The sequence below is a fragment of the Periplaneta americana genome, chromosome 7 (genome assembly GCF_040183065.1).
Source record: "Periplaneta americana isolate PAMFEO1 chromosome 7, P.americana_PAMFEO1_priV1, whole genome shotgun sequence".
Lineage (NCBI taxonomy): Eukaryota > Metazoa > Arthropoda > Insecta > Blattodea > Blattidae > Periplaneta > Periplaneta americana.
The window spans coordinates 135800405-135824151 of NC_091123.1; the positions used below are offsets into that span (position 1 = coordinate 135800405).

General features: G+C 35.3%; 1 protein-coding gene across 6 annotated transcripts in view; it reads right to left on the minus strand.

Annotated features, from left to right (window-relative positions):
* yki (Transcriptional coactivator yki) overlaps positions 1–23747 on the minus strand; it is a 455672-nt gene that overhangs the window by 22563 nt on the left and 409362 nt on the right. For 3 of the 6 annotated variants that reach the window (XM_069831330.1, XM_069831328.1, XM_069831329.1), the window contains 3 exons: positions 9244–9419; positions 4791–4992; positions 3287–3370 (listed from right to left, as the gene is read on the minus strand). In XM_069831330.1, the coding sequence (XP_069687431.1) occupies positions 3287–3370; positions 4791–4992; positions 9244–9419 (462 nt within the window). The remainder of the gene's footprint in view (positions 1–3286; positions 3371–4790; positions 4993–9243; positions 9420–23747) is intronic. The other 3 variants (XM_069831332.1, XM_069831334.1, XM_069831333.1) reach the window with 1 other exon arrangement.

Here is a 23747-nt window from a genome sequence, read left to right on the forward strand (position 1 = left end):
AACATAAATACTAACCACCTCACAATTTCGTAAATTGTAGAGCAAATCTTAAACTGAAAATAAGGTACGTAGAAAATTTCAAGATCAACTTCCTGATGTAATAACTAAGTTCGTTCTGAAGTTATTCATATTATGACAAGAGGATGGGAAAACTGATAGTGCAGAATTTACTAAACACGGAAAATAAGAAGAATCGACATTATTACCTGGAAATTACCAGAAGTAGGGCCAAGAATTAAGATATGAAAGGTAATATTCTAAGGAAATTGCCCTTAACATTTCGCGAGAGCTTCGACTAACAAAAGGAAATTATTTAAGCTAAAGTAAGGATTATAAAATTACAATCATCCTGTTTAAATAATACACAAGAAGCACTGCAATTGAAAGCGTAATGAAATAGAACTCTAAGGCCCAATTGTATAAAACTCCCTGACTAAAGATCAACTATGATCGAAGATCGAAAAGTGAACCGAGTTCAGACACTTCTTCTATTGTATAAAACTTTTCTGCGATCAAATTACCTTGGTTCAAATGCAATCTAAGTTCACGTGAAAAGGATTTGGCAACATCGCATAAACAGATGAAATACGTGATGCGCGGACCATGTTACACAGGTTTGTTCAGTGTTGCCAATCTAGTGACTTTAACTCTTTTTCAACAACAATTTCTTTTAACTTTTATATTGCTTAAATAGGGATTTAGCGACCTTTTTAGCATCCCATAGTGACAAAATTTAATCTTTCTTTGTTGATAATGAGAAATCTTGCGACTTTACAATTACTTTTTGGCGACTTTCCGTATTACAGTCTGTTGGAGACACTGGTTTTTTGTGCTATGTAAATAATGGCGGACAATAAGAAGAAGGTTGACTGTTCTCCAAGTTGTTATCATGTTATGGTGTTTGATACTGCTAAACATGATAAAGCTTTATAAAACGACAATTTTCCTTTAGTAATACAGTTAATTGAACATTTTTATGAATGTACCTGTCATATCCATTAATAATTAATGGTTGTTATAAACATAATATAATTATAGGTTATGTTATTTGATACTGCTGAACACGATAGAGCCTTATAAAATATAAGAATGTTTGTGTATTAAGGCAAGAAATTGAAAGAAATATATATAAATGTACCTAACATATCTATTAAAATTAATAATAATGGATATTTTATTTGCACAATCTGTCACTCGTATATTTCAAACAGAAACGAAATAACTGAACTTGGATCATCTAACTTAATCGGAGAAATTTCTTCAGTCAAAGTTGACTTTAGTTTGAGACAAATTAATCTCAGATTAGACTTTATACAACACAAAATTCCAAGTTCAGCTGAAACAAGGATCAATTTAACCTCTGATCTAAGATTAAATGGTTTATACAATCGGGCCTAAGTAAATAAATCCTTCGTTTTAATTCTCACAACAACAACATATCTTCATGTCAAGACAAATAAATACACTTCTGTGCAGTAGCAGTAACAGTGGTAGTGGTGGTACTGTTGGTGGTGATCATGGTCGTGATAGCAGCAGCAGCAGCAGCAGCAGCAGTAGTCAATATTAAAGAATAACTGGATACCTTGTCACCCTTTCTGATATACCATCATAAGCATTTACAACCAACAAAAGACATCCACAATTTTGTTATACTCAGGGACATGACGTAACATACACACCTCATCCTCTTGCCTTCCTTAGAAACCTATCCAGGAAAACTATTTAATCCTAGGGGACACGAGTCAAGGATAGAAAGTTTACAGAGTTGCCTTGACTTTCATGGGCACTACGTATGTCCCTTATACAATTACCCTATAATAATTCCATGGGTATAGCATTTTTTTCTTATAGATATTTAGGCCTATAACATGAATGAATAAAAAGAATGCAGTTAATATATACAGAAAACAAAATAAAACTAACTGAAAGTTTACTATTTTATGAGAGTAATTCAACTTTCTTTTTCTTCCAATGGTATTCGCCCAAGTCAATGAGTAAGGATTTGAACCCAGGCCCCTTGGCTTATGAGCCCAATACTCTAGCACCGAGTCACCATGGCAGCTATAAGTCAACATTCAATTCAACTTTTTAAGATGTGACAGCTGTTAGAATTGTCAATTGAAGAAATTCTATTTACAGTACAGATACATCAGTTGTATGTGCGGCTAATCTGTTAATATTTTTTGATGATAAAATTTCTCCCTTTCCAATCAAATTTCGCAAATAGTTTCTAACATGTTTAGAGTTTGTTTCCGCAGTCTTGCCTTATTTCAGTAACATATTTTTTGTTGTTCGGGGTTCTTTGAGAACAGGTAATTTTATGTCAAAAGAAAATTAAAACAGCAGCAAATTGATAGTTAGGTAAGCATCACTGGCTATGCTCAGATTCATTATGCTAACGGTTAAAGGAGATTGAAGGAGGAGAAGCACGAGAGAGTGAGAGATATTAAGTAGAGAGAAAAGGGATGAAAGTTTTCAATATGTAGAAAAAGTTATTACTGGTTCAAACAATACAATAAACTCATGCCGAACATCATGGCGAAATCCTATGTGACATTGTCGCTGAAAGAAAAAATTAAAATCATTGAAGTAGAGGAAAAAGAAAAGCTCTAGGTATGGAAAATAATGATGCAGTTCAAGTGTGGAAAAACGTAAATTTACGACATGATTAAACAAAAAGATAAAAGAATGAGCAAGCGGCTGCAAGGATATGATAGAACGAAAAGTAAAGTGAAGATAATAGAGAACAAAATATAAATCAATGAGATAGTAATTATAGTGTAGTAAAAACAAAAACGCATCACCGAGGTTCACTCGCGAACGAAGATATTTAAATAATGATAATTTGATTATACAGTTTCTGAAAACAAGAGATTTGAGTAGTTTTCTATAACGTGGAAATCTGTCCAATTCGCAACCACAGAGCAACTGAAATAATTGCCATGCAGCATGACCTTAAAAAATCAGTCGCATTTTTTCTGCTAATGAGTGTTCAGCACAAAGGACTTTGTTCAGTGTCATTGAGGTTAGGATGGGGTTGGGATGGAATAGAGGAGACTTTTTTGGTACAGTTATGCTTAGCCATGTCCCCGACTATAACAGAGCCACCATCTAAGAAGACAACACAGAACAATCACAAAACACAGGACACCCCAGTCTCTACTAAAAGACAGATACAGCTTCACTTTCCATCTGGAAATCAAACATGAATCTGCTACATTTCTGTCCATGAAACATTAACAAAACATTCTGAATAATACTAGAATTTTAATAGAGAAATTTGTACCCAACAAGTAAGCTGCTATCCTTTCCTTTGCTTCCCAGATGATGCGGCTGACATGAAGCTTCGAAATGTCCGATGTTTGTCCATCTATGAAAAGGTGCAAAAACTATAAAACCTCGCACCATGCATGCACAAATATTCACAATGATATTACATAAACATTTCTTCCACAGATAACATCTTTGGTTGTTTTTTTGTGAAGGTGATTCAGGAGGAAAGAGCCATACATTGTGGGGTGGTAGTAGGGCGATTCTAAAGGAAAAATATTTTATAAAAATAATATCTTATTCTCAATGGTTTCCGAGAAACAGCTATTTGAAAATAACATGCATGAATCTCCTTTTCTTCCTCCGCATAATCGCTCACACTGATGCAGTCGCAATCAAAACAACATTAGGTTGTACTATTGTCTTTGTTATGTTGGCCACTTGCATATGTGCATGTGTTCCCAGAATACTTGGAGGATATTCCTTTGGCAACATGGGTAGTATGTACTTTCACCAAGATGGGGTCTTAAACATACCAGCCAGCCAGTGATCCAGTACCTCAATGAAACTTATCCTGGGCGTTGGATCAGTCATGGCGATGTCATTTCTTGGCCACCGAGGTCACCCGACCTCACACCATTAGACTATTGTTTGTGAGGCATCTAAAAGTGCAAACTCAAAACAAGGGAGCAATTGCTTGCCTATATTTTAAATACTTGTGATCACATTAAGTAATGTCCAAACCAGTTCGAATTAGCAACATGGCCTCTGGCTACAAGAGCTGCAAAGTGCTCGAGGTTGACAGTAGCATTTTTAACATGATACATAAAGTGATGTGGAAAATTAACACAACATACAGGTAGACTAATTATCTTTTGAACATGCTATGTAAAGAGAAATGGGAAATTAAACATACAGGTAACAATCATGAACATGCTATGTAAAGAGAAATAGAAAATTGAACACAACATACATGCTATGCAAAGAGAAGTGGAAAATTAAACATAACATAAATACAGGTAACGATCTCTTAATTTACTTTAAACATAACATAAATACAGGTAACGATCTCTTAATTTACTATCACCTGCATTGTTCCCATTCTTCACAGTTTCGATTGATTTTCTCCAAAACCATTGAGAACAAGACTAAGTTTATACCATGTTTTGCTTTAGAATTATGCGTACTAGCACCCCTCAACATATCGTCCTTTCCTCCTGAAGCACTGTGTATATAGATGAACTTCATTATAGCTACCGTGGTTGGTGTGACACCTCAGCTAAAGTGACAGTCATTTAGAAGTATGGTTTTGGTCTGTATTAAACAAATGTGGTTTATTATTTTCATAACAACAAATTCTTAATAATCAACTCATTTGTAGCGACATTTAGCAACAGTGTAAATTACTTCAAAATTCATTTTCTAAATAATTAAACAGAGACTGTTGTTGGGAGGAATTCTCAGCTAGACCTATATATCCAGTACAAGCTCTTAAAAAATAATTAAAACATCAATCTTACCACTAACGCCATCCATGTTGTCATCCATGTTGGCAAGGAAGTCCTCTGGTGTGTGTGGAAGAGAGTAGCTGTTACACATGCCCAGTCCACTGTCTGCAGATTCCTGGCGAGAGTGATCTGTGAGACCAGAAAGGAATGGATCCATTCCAGCTGAGTTGGGTGGCAGGTCCGTTGTACTTTGCTGTCGTAGCATCATCTCTTGCTGTTTATAAAATGGAAACAATATTTTAGTAAAGGTAAGTACTTACTGTATTCTTCACATGACATACACAATCTGGCAATAATAGATTAGTAGGTAACATCGCTGCAAAATCTTATAAAACAATGCTATGTCTAAGTATATTTTACAGTCAACAACAAGGTGTTCAATTAATCAATTTACTTATGTAGGTCAAAACATTTCAGCATAAAACTAAAACTCACATTCATAATCATAATGAAGCGATGGCAGATCCTTGATATTTTAGCACTTAATTTATTAAAGATGGAGGTCAACTGTAGTACTCCCTACTCACCATTAGTAATCTACTACCACTTCGTCTTATAAACTTTGAACTTTAACCTATAAAGATGTTTATTACATGGCAGTATAACTATCACCAAACAAATCCAATGCAACTTTGCTATCCATCAAACCCACAGAACGACTTTCACAGAGGCAGATGCTCGTCATTTCATGTTTCATGAATTCTGCTGTGCTTTGCTATTGTAGCATCATCATCTTTTGCTGCTTATGAAATGGAAACAACATTTTAGATCTTTCGCATGAAATACAGAATTTGGTAGTAATAGATTTGGTAACTTCACTGCAAACATCTTAAACACGTCTGTCTCTAAGTATATTGTTACGTTCGACAAATAGGTAGAGTTCCCAAAAACATCAGACAAAGTACTAATTGGTCACACATTACTAGAGCTAGGAATCTTAGATGCTGCACCTTATTTTATTTTTATTATTAAAATGCCTAATTTGGCTTGGCTTGTCTTGCAAAGAAAACATGAAATAAACACTCCTGTTTTGGTTGCGCCTTTTTGCACTTTTTTTCAATGCCAGCACATTTAGCACCTTTTGTCAATGTCAGAACCTTTTTTGCATCCGCCATCCCCCCTCTTTTTTGGTTCCTTTTCCGCATTTTATTTCAATAATACACTATCAACCAAAAAATAATTGGGCACTGTTTTTGCCCCTTTAGAACCTAGTGGTACCACCTCCTGTTGCTATAACAGCAGCCACTCTGTCAGGCATGCCCTTCAGTAGTTTGTGTAGGATATCCACTGGAATGTGTCGCCATTCCTCTTGCAACATGGCACTCAGTTGGACAATGGAAGTTGGCCCCATGTTTCGACGGCTACTATGCAGTGGTATGCAGACAATAATGTTCACCGGTTAGACTGGCCTGCACAGAGTCCTGATCTCAATCCCATTGAGCACCTTTGGGACAAATTGGACCAGTGATTGAGGTCTCGGAAGATGCGGCCAATTTCCATTGTCCAACTGAGTGCCATGTTGCAAGAGGAATGGCAACGCATTCCAGTGGATATCCTACACAAACTAGTAGAGAGCATGCCTGACAGGGTGGCTGCTGTTATAGCAACAAGAGATGGCACCACGAGATTCTATAGGGGCAAAAACAGTGCCCAATTATTTTTTGGTAGATAGTGTAATTAAACAAGAAAATTCTAATTAAGTGCTTCTGCCTACTATTATTAAACATGCCATTCGGGCACCTTAATCTACTATTCTACTGTTGATTTTGTTAATAAATTGACAAATCTACTGCTTTCTGAATGTTATTAGAATTTACTGTTTTTAGTGTGTCCCACATTACTTTTGCTTCGGTGGAGTCTTGTTTAGCAAAACCTTTCAAATTAATTTGCGTCTCAATGAACTCCCTTTTGACAAAATGTCCACATATTAATTTGCGCTTCATCACGCCACTGTTAGGTGAAAAGTATTGATTGAATAGGAAGAGAAGGAATTTGATTTTGCTCCTTCATTGACGGAAGATTAATTACATAAAATTTACTCTGTCACACGTTAAAAGTGTTAAAATTGTTAAAAAGGTATTTACCTTCGACAGACGGCCCGTTTCGACGCTATGTGTCGTCTTCAGTGTTTCTTGATTGGCTCAAGAGACACTGAAGACGACGACACATAGCGTCGAAACGGGCCGTCTGTCGAAGGTAAATACCTTTTTAACAATTTTAACACTTTTAACGTGTGACAGAGTAAATTTTATGTTTTTAACAAAGTGTTATCGAGAACTTTAATCAATGAAGATTAATTCTTTTCCTCTCCATGTCAATAACAACTGTAGGTCAGTCAGCTGACATTTTCACCAAATAGGATGAAACTTAAGCTTATTCAAGCAATTTTGAATCCTTATATGTAATGTAATTTGTTTCAGTAACAGTACTGTTTGTAATGAATATTTACATTTGAAATGTGCACCTTTTTTCGCACCTTTTTCAACTATAATTAAGGCATCTTTTTGACCAAAATTTCGCACTTAAAATTCCTAACTCTACATATTACATAATGCTAGAGTTTCACAACAATACATATCCCGCAATAATATTTAACTGTTTCCAGAGTATCAGCATTCATTTTGGTCACTATTTTGGGCAGCAGGGATCTACCTTGAATTATGAGTAAAGAATTTTGTTTTACAAGTTCTGAATGTGGTGCAGAAAAATGAATATAGGCTATAAAGTTTTTATATTTACTAAACACAATCAGGCTATAAAGTTTTTATATTTACTAAACACAATCTAATAAAAACAGGAAGATTAGGAGGTGCAATTATCACGAAGAATGTAGTAGTTCTATGATTACTATTTCTCTTGTTCAGTGAAAGATTGTGAAGAAACAATTCGATCATACAAACCACACTCTAGTATCTACAAGCCAAGGAATGTGTAGAGACTGTGCAAGCAACGGTTTCCAAACATCCTAGTTCTTATGCACAGAAAGAACCGACAGTCATGAGAATCTAGACCCAACAGTCAAATATCAATCTATCTTTCATATCCTAAAAGAAGAAGTGTCCAAGTAATTCCGACGTCAGTTAAACCCAATTTTATCTCTATGGATTACGAACAAATGTTATGAATATCGTGAAGGCAGAATTTCTAGAAACCAAAATATCAGTTTGCCTATTCCATCTTACCCAAAGCTCTTGAAGATGGTTACATTTAGAAAGTCTTGCAGAGAAATACCAGAGAGAAGGAAATGAAGATCTGAGGGCACACTTCCATTCACTTACAGCTTTGGTATTAGTGCCCAAGAAAAACATTTTCCAGGCCTCTGAAGATTGCAAGAAGCTCTACCTGAAGAACTCTTAGTAATCATGGACTAAATTTTATTGAGGATAACTATTTGAGAGGCCGAAGACACGGAAGTGGTAGGCAGCAACCACTTTCCTCTGAATACCTAGAATTGCTATCTGCGTTTCTTAGAAAACCTTCCCATAACCACGACTTGTGAGGTTTGGCATTGAAGAATAAATACTTTAATGGGCAAGGCAAATAGTAGTAGTAGTAGTAGTAGTAGTAGTAGTAGTAGTAGTAGTAGTAGTAGTAGTAGTGGTGGTGGTGGTGCAGTGGTAGTTGTAGTGGTAGTGCAGTGGTAGTTGTAGTAGTGGTGGTAGTAGTAGTAGCAGTGGTGGTAGTGGTAGTAGTAGTGGTGGTGGTAGTGCAGTGGTAGTGATAGTGGTGGTGGTGGTGGTATTAGTAGTAGTAGTAGTAGTAGTAGCAGCAGCAGTAGTCGTAGTAGTGGTAGTAGTGCTAGTAGTAGTAGTGGTAGTGGTAGTAGTATTAGTAGTGATAGTAGTAGTAGTAGTAGTGGTAGTAATGGTAATAGTAGTGGTGGTTGTGGTAGTAGTAACAATGTTAATGGTAGTAGTAGTGTAATGGTAGTAGAAATAGTAAAGTAGTAGTAGTAGTAGTAGTAGTAGTAGTAGTAGTGGTGGTTGTGGTAGTAGTAACAATGTAATGTAATGGTAGTAGAAATAGTAAAGTAATAATAGTAGTAGTAGTTGTGGTAGTAGTACTAATAGTAATGATAATAGTAGTAGTGGTGGTTGTTGTGGCAGTAGTGGTGGTGGTGGTGGTGGTAGTAGTAGTAACTGTAATGTAATGGTAGTAGAAATAGTAAAGTAGTAATAGTAGTAGTAGTTGTGGTAGTAGTAGTAATAGTAATGCTAATAGTAGTAGTGGTGGTTGTTGTGGCAGTAGCAGTGGTGGTGGTGGTGGTAGTAGTAGTAACTGTAATGTAATGGTAGTAGTGTAGTAGTAGTAGTAGTAGTAGTAGTAGTAGTAGTAGTAGTAGTAGTAGTAGTAGTAGTAGTAGTAGTAGTAGTAGGGTGGTGATATATTGTAATGAAGTTTGATTTGTTGACATGAATAATTATAATTAATGAAAGACAACATTAATATCATTATGCAATGTAACCTGTCTCATGATCTCCTGCTGGCGAAGTTTTAACCGTTCCCGTTCCATTTGTAATGACTGGAGCCTGAGCTTCTGTTGGCAAGCCTGAAGAGACTGTGCAGACAAAGAAGGCTGCATCCAGGCAGAGCTGTGTTGTGGCAGCATGCTTCCTGCAGGAGACTTTTGGAGATGCATGGCTGCAAGCAAGAGAGATATCTGTTAATCAACTGCGAGGCATAATCACTTGAAAAAATAATCTCTGTTACTTATTAGGAACGGTACTTTATCCCAAGAAGCAGCAAGATTAAGTACCGGTATTACTGAAGTTTTTAAGTGGACGATGCGCGTGCATCTAGCAAGCGATGTACTTTTTATTTTATTGGGTTATTTTACGACGCTTTATCAACATCTAGGTTATTTAGCGTCTGAATGAGATGAAGGTGATAATGCCGGTGAAATGAGTCCGGGATCCAGCACCGAAAGTTACCCAGCATTTGCTCATATTGGGTTGAGGGAAAACCCCGGAAAAAACCTCAACCAGGTAACTTGCCCCAACCGGGATTCGAACCCGGGCCATCTGGTTTCGCGGCCAGACGCGCTGACCGTTACTCCACAGGTGTGGACGCGATGTACTCGACTGAATGCTCAGCGACTCTTGTTTAGTAGAGTTGGACAGAACAAAACACTACACTAATATTTACAATTTAATTATTATTTACACTATGTACACTAGAATACGCTATTTTTACTATTTACACTATCATAAAGAATGCATGACCACCTACATCGATCAAACATTACTCACACTATTATATACAGTGTTGTGTATTGTAATACAAAGTATTTTATTTAATAATACTATAGCCTATTTATTTTATAAATAGTGTATAGTACTGTACGTATGCGTATATGTCTGATCAATGTAAGCCTATATTCATTATGATAGTGTAAATAGTAAAAATTGCGTATTCTAGTATGTGGGTACATAGTGTCAGATATTGACTATTTTCAAGGGGTGATTCCCAAAAAGACTGATTTTCGTTTCTAGAATATGGTCTTTCTTCAAATATTACATTTTTAGAATATGATTTTTATTTTTTAGAATATGATTTTTATTTTTAATATATCAATTTTGCTTCATTATGTTAATCATTTCTTTGGTCCAAATTATCCTAAATTATAATTGTTTAACGATTAGAATTACATGTATCTAAATACATCTACTTTTGCTCTTACTATTATTATTATTATTATTATTATTATTATTATTATTATTATTATTACTATTACTCCATTGTTTTCTGTATTGCTATTATTTATATTTGATATGTATTTTTATACTGGTTGAGTGGAAGAGAAGGTCCTTGTGTCCCTAACTCTGCTAGTAAAAATAAATCAGTTAAATGAATAAATAATTTAAATTGTAAGAATGGTCATCGTAGTATCAGTCTTTGTCACTAGAACGCATTGTCAACAGTCAGTTTTGAATCATGAATAGAACGTCAACTGCAGCACAAATAAGATGAAGTGGTCCCTAATAGTAGCCTACTCTGACAGGCGAAAACATGAAGTCACGTGAATATAGTCTGTAAACAACTAACCTTATCTCCGTACGCCCTGGGACAGAATACGGTCCCTATTAACTATACTAAATTAAGAATAGCGGATAATAATGCCATTATTAGAAAGGAACCTCATAAAAAGTAAAATTATAACCATGAAAATATTTATGAAACGAAGTAAATACATATAATAATAATAATAATAATAATAATAATAATAATAATAATAATAATAATAATAATAATAATAATAATAATAATCCGTGGCGCTACAGCCCGTGAAGGCCTAGACCGGGCGCGCTTCCGAACAGGGGCAGTGGTATTTCCTCTGAGGTTAGAGCCCAGTTTAGGTGTGTGCGTATTGATCGAAAATTAGGGGCTACAAAATATTGAGAATAGGACGCATGTTTATATGACATTTTTTTCGATTAATACACACACACCTAAACTGGGCTCTAACCTTAGGAGAAATGCCGCTGCCCTGTTCAGAAGCGCGCCCCCTAGACCGACTAGCCGGCTGCTGGCCTCACACCCATATGCCAATGCAGAGGTGGACGATCATCCAACCAGAATGGAGGTATCGTGTGGTTAGCACGATGATCCCCCCCAGTCGTTATAGCTGGCATTCGCAACCGGATTTCGCTACCTATCGTAGCTCCCCAAGTGCATCACGATGTTGGGTGGGCACCGGTCCCATACACTGGCCGAAATTTCATGAGAAAATTTCTTCCCCCATGAGGACTCTAACCAGCGCGCATTCCGTCACACGAGTCCCAGGCAAGATGCCTTAGACCACGACGCAACGGCGCGGGACCGAAGTAAATACATTTTGTATAATTATATTTACGATACAATTTTTCATATCAAGTTCAAAAGTATTTTCACAGAAATTACAGTTTTTTTACCGTACAAATTGTTGAATAGGTAAGTAACATATTAAAACCAAATTTATTTCCGAAGATTACTAGATTGAAATTATTCAAATCATTGCTCTTTCAACAGAATTCTAGGCAGCGAAATTTCGGCATAAAAACAGAAATGAAATAAAAGAATATAGTAGCCTATGTTTCACGATCACAGAGGTAAACAAAATAGGTATTGAACATTATAAAGATGAAATTAACATTACAAAATGTTTTGTGGACGCCAAAGCTATAATATAATAAACACCTACAATAACGTCGACAAACAAGAAGTAAAGAAACGTTCAGTAAAATTTTGAGCCTCAAATAACATGTTGCAATAGCTCGTTTTCGTTTAACTGTCGTGTGCTGATACGCTTCACTGGATCCAACCTGGACAGTCTAGTATATACAGTCACGAAGCTTGAGTTGCGAGGGTGCTAGAAACAATAGACTGTGCCGGTACTATTTCGCATTGTCTGTAATGAGGCGATAGTATCGATCCTAGTAGTTAGCAACTATCTATGGATGCATATTTACTACGTACTGAGCTTCGTGACTGTATATACTAGACTTGGCACTACCCTCTTCCCATTGCACTGACCAAAACATCAGTGAACGCATATTACCAAAGTTTTTTAGCCATTAAAAATCCCACTTGAAACAAATATGAATGCCACTCGAGAGGAAATTAAACCTAGAATAAATACGGGTAATGCCTGTTATTATTTGGTTTATAAGCTTTTGTGACCCACTGTGTTTTAAAAATCTGAAAATTAGAATTTATAAAACAGTTATATTACCGGTTGTGAAACTTGGACTCTCACTTTGAGAAAGGAACAATGATTAACGGTTTTCGAGAAAAAAGTGCTTAGGAAAATATTTGGGGCTAAAAGAAATGAAATTACAGGAGAATGAGAAAGTTACGCAGAACTGCACGCATTGTATTCTTCACTTAACATAATGAGGAACATTAAATCCAGATGTTTAAGATGGACAGGGCATGAAGCACGTATGAGTGAATCCAGAAATGCGTATGGAGTGTTACCTGGAAGACCTGTGGGGAAAAATACCTTTGGGGAGGCCGAGACGTAGATGAAAGGATAATATTACAATGGATTTGACGGAGGTGGGATATGATGCTACGGACTCAGGATAGGGACTGATGGCGGGCTTATGTGAGGGCGGAAATGAATCACTGGGTTCTCTAAAAGCCGTAAGTAAGTAAGATTCTACTTGATCTATGCGATTTGAACTAGAGTTTTCGACGTCAGAAACCGAAACCATATATACCCAGATTGCTCGGCGTTATAGGTTTTGACGGTAACAACTTTTGTCAGGTTTACTATGCTGCCATCTAGTTGTTACAAAAGGAGTCAGGTTATAACTCCCATTTTATTTGCATTAGCGACTGTACTGCCATCTCGTGTTCGTTTACGGCGGACGGGTGGCGATCCTGGTGGTTATTCTCTTCAAAGTGCAATAGATTTTAACATAGGAAAGAGCAATCTTTATGTGATCTGGGCCGAGGGACCCTAGGGCAGAGGTGTCAAAACACCTGCACGGCGTGCTCTGAAGAACCCACACAACATTTCTTTAAGAGCGATGATTTTACTTTATCTTGCTAAAAAGTGAACCTTGTTGGATTTGTGTTGCTTATTGTATAAATCCTTAGCGCAGGCGCACTGATATCCCTAGGTTCTAGGAGTTCCGCTATCGAGTCAGGTAGGCCTAAATTTATTGAATTATTCACCACTAAGTGATGCACTATTTTACATTTCAGTCCTTAACAAATTCGACCCTACGGAGCTGATAATTACTACATTTTCATGGAATATTCAATTCGATCTGAATTCGATCCGTACTGAATACGATCCCTGTTTTCATGCAATTTTCGATATGTATCGAAAACGATCTGCGTACGGAAGCTGAAGTTCCAAAAGTAGTTATGTTGGTTAACATGTCATCGACATATTAGCGTGTTGGTCGCTCTGTGGGCATTAGCTATAAACAATGTTGCGTTTTTCAAATCAGGCGCATGAAAGCTTAATCACAGTCTACTATATACAGTCACGAAGCTTGAGTTTTGAGGGTGCTAGAAACAATAGACTGTGACGGTACTATTTTGCATTGCCTGTAATGAGGCGATATTAGCGATCCTAGTATGTTTGCATATTTACTACGTATTGAGCTTCGCGACTGTATATACTAGACTGTGGCTTAATATTCTGGCTGTTAATGAATAATGGTAATATTGACTTTTAGGAAAACACGAAATATTATGTTTTACAACCCTCTTTTTCAACATATTTCCGTCGCTGTTGATAAAACATCTGACACATCAAACAAATGACGATCGATCTCGCGCTTGGCGTATTGAGATCGTATTGAATACGATGCCCGTTTTCATGGAACTCAATTCGAACTGAATACTATCCGATCCCACTTTTTAGGTGTATCGACCTTGAGACTCAGATCGAATTGAATCCCCGTTTTCATGAAGTATATATACGTTAAGTGTATTCAGATCGATCTGAATACTCCATGAAAACATAATAATTATTCCAACGGAAGATGTTGACAAAATTCTATTGTGCTAGGTATTGAAATGTAATCTGAGGTGGTTAATTTATTTCAATGATTGATGTAATTCCTTATATACGTAAGTAACTAGCATTTTTAACATACTTAAACTATGACAAATAATAAACAAGTCCAGACGGAGTACTAAAAATAAGATGGAGTAACTGATCATTTCAAGAGTGGTATCATATTACGAGGTCGAATAAGCAATCACACGAATTTATATCAATGCACAGCGTAACAGTATTTTAAGTGGCATACAATTACAGTGATAACACCACCTCACGACTTACGGCAGGGGCCCGAAATAGGGTCGAGCGAATATTCAAGGCAACCGTGCATAAACTTGTCCTTATTAGTAACAATAATAACACATGACATAATCACGTAACCTGCGCATCAGGAAATGGTGGCGGCAACAAGCAGACTGTAGCGTTGTGTACCAATGTACAGGGACATCATTTTATTTTTACTAACATTTCTAATATTAAACTGACTATACCCATGGATTAACGGTTGATAATCGAAAACACCGTTTGCTACCTCCTTCCACGACTGGAATTCGATGATACTGGCGTAAAATACAAACATATCACTTTACAACGTATAGTAGGGAAGAAAAGCTGTTCATCCATTTACGTAAACTAGGAAATATCGCGATTTTGAGTTTGATAATTTTCATTAGGTTATTGCTTAACCAAAATACAGTACTGTATTAACAATAAGTGTTTTTACTGGCGAACTGAGCTATCCATTCGAACGTATTCATTATGCAGTGTACAATTATATTGTCTACAGCACATTTAGAGTACAATATAGAGAATGAAGTTAAATTGAAAAATAATCATAATATGGATATTTAAACACAATTTTGAAAATGGTGGCCGTTTATTTCGACACAGGTATATTTGCATATTATCGCACTATAGACTATTGTACCTAATTCCAATTACCAGTTTCGTCCTTCGTAATAGTAACTCATGTTGAAATAATTCTGTACCTACTCTGTAAAAGAGTACCTTACGTACTGTAAATTCAATTTTAACTTCTGCCCGATCCGAAAAGATAAAATTACTCAGACATGCTATCTACTGTCCGTCCAAGTGGTTTTGTCGCAGGGTCGTAGAAAGGGGAGAAATCACGTGACAGTTAATTACTTAACGAGGCCCTTTTATTTAAGTTATTTAAAACAGTTTTATAATAATTCCAATTCCTAACAGAAAAGAGCTAAGACTGCTCAGCCACTAACCTTTACAGAGGGGCGTGCAGAAGCGGGTAGGGCAAACCGGGATGCGACGTAGGCAAATGGACGACAGTGCTTGTACGAAAATATGATTCAATATTGAAAGCTCTTTCGTTACTGAGACACGTGAACATATTTCTGGAACGTACTATACTCACTAACTCAGTACTGTTTCCTGACTTTGACTGCACACGTGGCCTTGATTCTGTCTGGAGGACGGTTGGGTGTTTACTAGTAGAGGGGGTGGGAGTGAAGTACATTCAAAAACTCAGGTACAATAAAAATTGAAGCAAAAATAAAATGATGTCCCTGTAATATTTTGTAAATGATTGCCACCAGTGCCAGATTTACGCCTAGGCAACCTAGGCAGTTGCCTAGGACGGCAATTTCCAGGGGGACGGCATTCTCTTTCTCTTCTTTTTTTCTTTACTTTTTTTTTATTTTCATTTTATAGTGAAATTTGTTTTTTTAAACATTTGTTGGCAAATTTTTTCTGAAGTTAGTTCTTGAACACCACCTTGTGGAAGTCGGATATTGTTTTGTTATCGCATTGTTGTGATCGTGGTGAGAGTAAAAGGAAAGTGTGCAGCTGCATAGTTACATTGTAATGCCGGTATCATGTTATTTTAGAGCCCGGAATTTTAGGTGCTAAAAGTTAAGAATGACACTGAGTGTAGACTGTAGATCAGGGATGAGACGATATTATCTCCCAATCATGGTAGAAGAGCTCGACCTTGATCACGAGCGCATAGCGCATCCACTATATAGCGTCGTAACGTAGATATCAGGGATGCACATGCACACGCAGCGAATAAAGGCAGCAACTATTACAATAACTTGCGTTACTAAATTTCTGGCTATGTAATAGGGCTAATTTATTTAATATACATGTACATATATAAACAAATCGCAAAGGGAAGGGTTTTTAGGAACAAAAAGAGAAATAGAAAAGTTAATTGCATGTAAACCATTTTATTGTTAAAAGCAATTATTTATTATGTAAATACTTCACTTCATGGGTTAGGAGAAACTAATAGGGTCTACCTGCTCGACGTGTGTGATCTCTAAGTACTTTTAAGTATTTGTTGAAAAAATAATAATGGCAATATTGTGAAAATGTAGTCCTTACTCTCCAGTCGTGATTATGTAATGAGTTTTCTTAGAGTGATTTGTAAGATGAACGTAACACGAAAAAAAAAAAATTGATTAAATTAAGATATTGAGAGTCATCGTAATTTTTGGGGTCAATCATTTAAGGGGTATGTGTGATTTTTAAAACTTTCACAATTTTCGGCCAAAATTTGTTAAATTTAAACTATATAAACAAATCTATAATAATATCATCTGTACAAAATTTGGCGCAATTAGGTCTAATAGTTTTCAAATTATATTTTTAAGAATATTTTATATTGACGTTACTAAAAAAGCTCCTTGCATCAAAGTTTTCAAAATGTTTAGTTCATATTTGCTCAAAATCTTTTAAAAATAGTTATTGGAATAAAAGTGAATTACCTTTCTGAGCTTAGTAGTAGTATAAGTTAAAGTGCAATCAAAGATAAAATATTATTTCTAAATTAAAGAAACACGTAGTCTAATAAAAGTAAATATCCAGAAACAAGCAACAAATAAAACATCAACAATACATTTAAAATGAAGCAATAAAAGGAATCTAGATACAATCTACTGACCCAAATATAAATTAATTTACACTTCGATGTCAATTCCAAAATCAATTTATTTCTCTCTTCTCCTGAATAATGCCTATTTTTTTTCATGTTGCGTCTCATAATGCCGTTTTATGTTTTTTTTTTTTTTTTTTTTTTTTTTTTTGCAAATGATAATTTTTTTTACACAAACATTGGACTTCATCACCATGTTCGAAGCATAAATATTGTATCTTCCACTCTTCCTTGAAAGCTTTAAGCGCTTTGTTCCGCCATGATGCGCTGTGTTCTAAGATCTGTACATCCTTTAGCAATGTTTACAGGTAAAAGAGCTCCGCGCGCGCAGCGAGCATAAAAGAGCTCTAGCTCGAAATTACTAGTCACCATCGCAAGACTGCTGTAGATGTATACATCTCCATATCTATTCATCTACAATCTACACTCAGTGTCATTCTTAACTCATAAATAATCGTAAAACGGTATTGCATATGCATACATGAAGTTACGACGTAAGAGCTACAAGATTTTTGTATCGCTTATTCCATTACATTGCGGAAAACTCCACGATAACAGCTGCCAGCAACCTCAGGATCAAGTTTACGTGTACATTGCCAGTAAATTCAAGTGATTCAAAGGAGAGAAATTTCAGTTTACTTCGCGAGCACACAATGAAGTCATGGAAACATTCCAACGGGGCTAAGAGTCAGAAAGCAATTATGCAAGTAATTGCATGATATAAGAGGTTAAACGCCTTAAGAACTGGTATAACACTTAGCATTTTCGTAACTATTTTTAATTTTTAATCGAAAATGGTGTTGATACAGCTATTTTATTCAAATGTAATGCTATGTCCATGGCATATCTCAGACTGATGTGTGTTACACTTTAGACTCATTTAATGCATTGCGTTTTATATTTTAAAGCCACACAGTTCCGCGATCGATTTGTTTATCCTTATGTTGTGGGCCCTAAACTTTGTCCATAATTTTAACCTAATTTCTAAAAATTGAAATTAGGTTTGTAGGGCAAACATTCAATATATCAATAGGCTATGTGTTTTATTCTTCACTTAATTAAATTAAACTGTCAAAGTGTCATTAGTGATATAAATAACGACGCTATTTGAACACATGATTTTATTCGGCCATACGGGCTATTCCATTTGAAATCGATCAGTAAAAAACCTCGCATTTTTTTATAATCTAATTTTTTTCCCTATTTATACAAGGTGCTGAGGAGAGTGCATTTGCAAAAATATACTATCGAAAGTCAAACGGTTTTCGTATTATTGAGCGACAAATTTAGCGTATTTTATAAAAACAAGCCTCTTTCAGCGCTCAGAACTCTGGAACCATTTACTGCAGAACATTGAACGAGAGCTCATTTTGAAGCTGACATTTGGTAGGTTATGTTAAGAAGTAATCCTTATTTTTATTGTATGAAGAGAGACAGATAATCTGATTTTACTTACTTTTCGGCTTTTTGCCAATTTGTAAAAATTTAAAACAATATTGAGAAAAAACCTTGCATTATTAAGAGGGATTCGGCATTGTTTGGTTAGTGGTACGTCAATAAGTTTCGAGGGTATTAAATAGATTATTTTCACACGCCTAGACTTGAACGGCGCAGTACCGCACACACTGGCCGAGAGCTGAATATAAGCTAGCGTTGGGCGTCATTTTACTCCTGTGTTTATGAAAACCTATGATAAAGCTAGCACAGCCATGACTGCTAGACGACACATCACGTGTTTATGTCTCCTGGCCTTGCTTACCTCGGCTAGCTCCCGTCTCACATTCAGCTGGTTAATTCACGCGCGTACTATTTATTTTTTTATTTGATATTTTCAATACTTTCTTATCAACGTGGTATCAGTAAGAAATATGTGTTTATTTGTACTTTCAATGCGGAATCTAACTATACATTTTTAAAATATTTTTTCCTTGGCAAAGGCGTCTTAATGAGGAAAAATCTAAATTTCTCCATTTCCATAAAAAGTAAGAAAATCTGTTTATATGTCAATATAAACTTTAATTTCTCAGCATCAAAATAAACCATGATTTTGATCATTGGGTGAAAGGGTTTAAAGTTCCAAATTTTATGAAAATACGATAAATTTATTTATTTTTTTTTAATTTAAACACTATGAAGTTCTGATGCCTCAAACTTTGCACAAAGCATTGGATCACAGTTCTCTACGTACAAAAAAAGTTTTATAGAATTTAGAAATTGTAAGGTCAATTTTCTCTATATTTCGGTCGATTTTAGATGGAATAGCTCATACGCTACCTACAAGTAACGTAGCTGTACCTTAATACCATTACATTAAAGTACTGCTATTCATTATGTTATTCCAACTAATTTTATTTTCTTTTAATTTATTTTACTTAACGACGCTCGCAACAGTAGAGTAAATCTACTGACATGAACCTGTCGCATTTAAGCATACTGCGCCAGGCCAACTATTCCAACTATCGAGTTCCAACTAAGCATATGCGATATTGATTAATATCGTTCGTACACGCAACAACCCGCAAGTCTTAAAAGCAGCAATCCAAAATGGCAGGAGCGATAATATAATAATCTATACTAATAATAAATCTGTAGCAGAAATTTTTCTGGTAATTTTCGATTTTCCAAAAATAATTGGTCCTAACATATATCATTAACCACCCTGAAACCGAAAATTGCTTTTTTGAAATTTTTGTTTGTATGTCTGTCTGTATGTTTGTTACCTTTTCACGCGATAATGGCTGAACGGATTTCGATGAAAATTGGAATATACGAGTAAATTAAGTTCGTTGTAACTTAGATTATAGGCTATATGGCATTCAAAATACATTATTTAAAAGGGGGGTTATAAGGGGGCCTGAATTAAATAAATCGAAATATCTCGCTTATTATTGATTTTTATGAAAAATTTTACATAACAAAAATTTATTTAAAAATCATTTCCGATAAGTTTTAGTCTTTGAAACATTTTGATAGGACTGATATTTAATGAGATAAATGAGTTTTAAAATTAAAATAACTGCCATCTAAGGCCGTGTAATGAAATAAACAAATGACTTCGTCTATAAGGGGCCTTGGTCAACAACATTCGAAAGCTATGAATCATAGCCTACAGAAAATGTTTCTGTGTTTGTATGAAGCAATATCGGAAGCTAAATTAACCGATTTGTATAACTAATTATTATTTCACCATTGTAAAGTGTAGTTTCTCTGTATGGACATAATGCTATAATGTTATTACAGTAACTTCTGAGTGAATTGAGGACAGGTAAGATTAAAATAGCTTCTTATGCACAGAAAACTTGATAGGCTATTCTGTGTATTCGTTTCCTATATTTCTTAAAATAATGTGTATCTCAGAGAATTAACGAACAACGAGAGTGTATTGATTTAGTATGCAGTAATAATACGTTAGCTTAGCATTTCATTATTTTATAATCCAAATTTTAACTATGCTCAATTGAATCGAGTTAAAATACATATGCATTAAATGCAATGCAAAAAATTTGGGTAATGAGCCAAGCAGATTATGTTGCTCTGTTGTAAAATAAAATTTGTTCCCCCTGAGATTCAAGAGCCCCCATAACAAATTGAAAACTTACTTATCGGGGTACATCCGTTATCAACACACTTTTTATATAATATAATATAATATAATATAATATAATATAATATAATATAATATAATATAATATAATATAATATAATATAATTTAAGTTATTTGAAGGGTTCAGAACCATAGTGGGCCAAGCGCCATTTACTGAATACGTAGAAAACAAGAGTTAAAATTAAGTTATTACCATAATTCAATGGAAACATATAGCAAGTAAAATAAAGTATACACATTAAATGTAAATGATGTCAATGTTCATTGAACTATGGTTGCATGTAACAAAAATTAAGAAACATGTTAAAGGAATTGTCATTGCACCAAATGAGTGCTCTGTGAACCAAAATGATTCCATTTTAATTATTTAAATATAATTTAAATTAAGTAACATATTAAACGATTTATCCTTCTATCAAACACGAATATTCCCTGGATCAAATGTCCTATTTTAATTATGTAATTACTTTATATTTATTTCTAACGGGTGCAGCGGAGCGCACGGGTACGGCTAGTATTCTAATAAATTCAGTTAATTTCCTGTGTTTTAATGTGTGTTTCTTTGAGGTTAAAATCTCCAAACCAAAGTTCTGCAAAAAATCAAATAAATACTGCGTAGACACAGAAATGCTCAGTGCCTACCATCTATTGCAGTAATCAGGAACACGCTGAAAAAACACTCGTGGTCATAGTCATTGTATATACAGAATATGGTTACTTCGAGACTTTCAATATTGCAGACTTATGAAACAATCGCTGCTCTATTACGTAGTACAAGATTGCGATGGTTACCACAAGGAACACTGATTTACAGCATTGTTGCCATTACTTTCGATTGCTCTATGTATAAAGTTATCAAGCATATAGTACGAGTAAATTATAAATATGATTTTATTCATCACTGCTCCGGCGATATAGAAGAAAATCAATGTTCACCTACAGATATAACATGCGAAGTAAGTCCGCTGCAATCGGCAAGCGGTAGAGCATGAAAGTCGAGGAATATTATAGACAGGAAAACATCGATCATACGGGAATGGGTATTTACGAGTTGTTAATTCATTGTAAAACGTTAATCTGATACGTTATATAAATCAATATTATTTCCTACAATATATCTATATATAAAATATACTAATAAATAAATAAGTAAATAAAGAAAAAATAAGTAAATAATAAATACATATTACCTTAATATTTGCGCCGTTTTCTAGACGTTGAATAATATTAAGCATACAAAGAAATAATTTATTACAGTTGTATGAACACTGTAATAAATTATTTCTTTGTATGTTTAATATCTCATTTATGAACACTGTTGAATTTGACCTTACTCGTGTAAATTCAATTACGTTGAATAATATTTATGTTGTAAAAAATATTTAGACGTGAACGTTTTGTTAATGATGCCTTACTAGTATGCTGTGGCTTGGCTTCTCGTCACAGCAGACCACGTTGTACTGTTTTCTGCTTTCTTTATTCTCAAACGTATTCTACTAAATCGACAGAGCAGTGTATTTCATTATGTTCAAGACATTTTGTGAAAATAACATCGAAAAGAATAGCTCAATTTTGTATATATTTATGCATTTGGTTTCTTATAAAATAAATTAACAGAAATTTTTAAAATCTGTTCATTGTTACATTGCATAGTCTACATGAAAAAACCATGTACGCTACACGTACATTACACATATTATAAAACCGCGTAAACGTAAAATTATAGCACACGGCACACCACTGAATTCAAGCTATGTAAGACGACAAGGTGCCTAAATTTAAGGAGCAATCCCTCCAGTATTTTCATCGTTTATGTCCACAATGCATCAGAAACCAAAGTTCAATATATCAAAACACTCGTATGGACACACTCTCTTATCCATCAATAATTTACTCAGTCAGGAACACCCTGTATATGCATCGTATCCAGAGTCCTTTTTCCACCGATAAGAAGACGTTACCCACTGAGCCCTAGGTCTCTCGGGTTGTTTTCTTTACTGTTTTCAGGCACTGTACAGTGTTGCATAATGTCATCGAAAACGTAACTACTTTCGCAAGTACAGAGACTCACGACAGACAATAAATTAATAAATAGAAGTGATCTCTCGCTTAACCTCCGCGCCACGGCGTGGAATGTGACGCCTTCCCGATATCGACCTCTAGGTGGAAGTCGGTGACTCAGTCATTCCCATGTAAAAACCCATGACACCCATTGCTCAAGATGCTGAATATGGGTTCCGAATCTATTGATAGGAAACTGGATTTATTATTTTTTCTCGTATTTCATGTGTCGTTATATGCTTGACGTGGAGTGGACGTGAGTTCGTATCCCAACTCTAGTATAAGTGTTCCTGTTATATCCTGTGTTTTTAGTTTGATATCCAGTGTAGTGCTGACGATAGCTGCCGAGAGTAAGTTACTGTTGTTTTTCCGATCTGTTTAATTAAAGGAGGAACTAAATAAAAAAATCTGAATATCGCGAGGTACAGGAACATAAAGAAGGCGCACGGTAGCGTCCGACGCTACCGCTACGAGCTGGAAGGCACGGGTTCGATTCGTAATAGATTTTCTCCATTGATTTAATACAGGGAGCCTTTTTAACACTAACATGTTTGTAGGACTTATTGCAGGTGACCGGTCAACGTCATTGAAACTATGTATTTGTGTTTATTTGTGTTTTATGTACTACAGCACTGATTGGTGATGAGAAATAGGTTGTCTTTACTTTGCAGGTGATGTCATTTTCATCAGTTTTGTTATAAAAAGAAGTCTGACTTCAGATATCTTGAATGGCAGTTTCCTCTTCACAACAGTGTCTTTTAAGTCATAAACATGCCAATCCTTGTCCAAAATGCCATTTTGACTCAAGACCTCATGGTATTGTGATGGTATGGTTCAGGTTTCAAGTCTTCTTAATTTTTTTTCGATGGTAGCTACCAAAAACACTATAG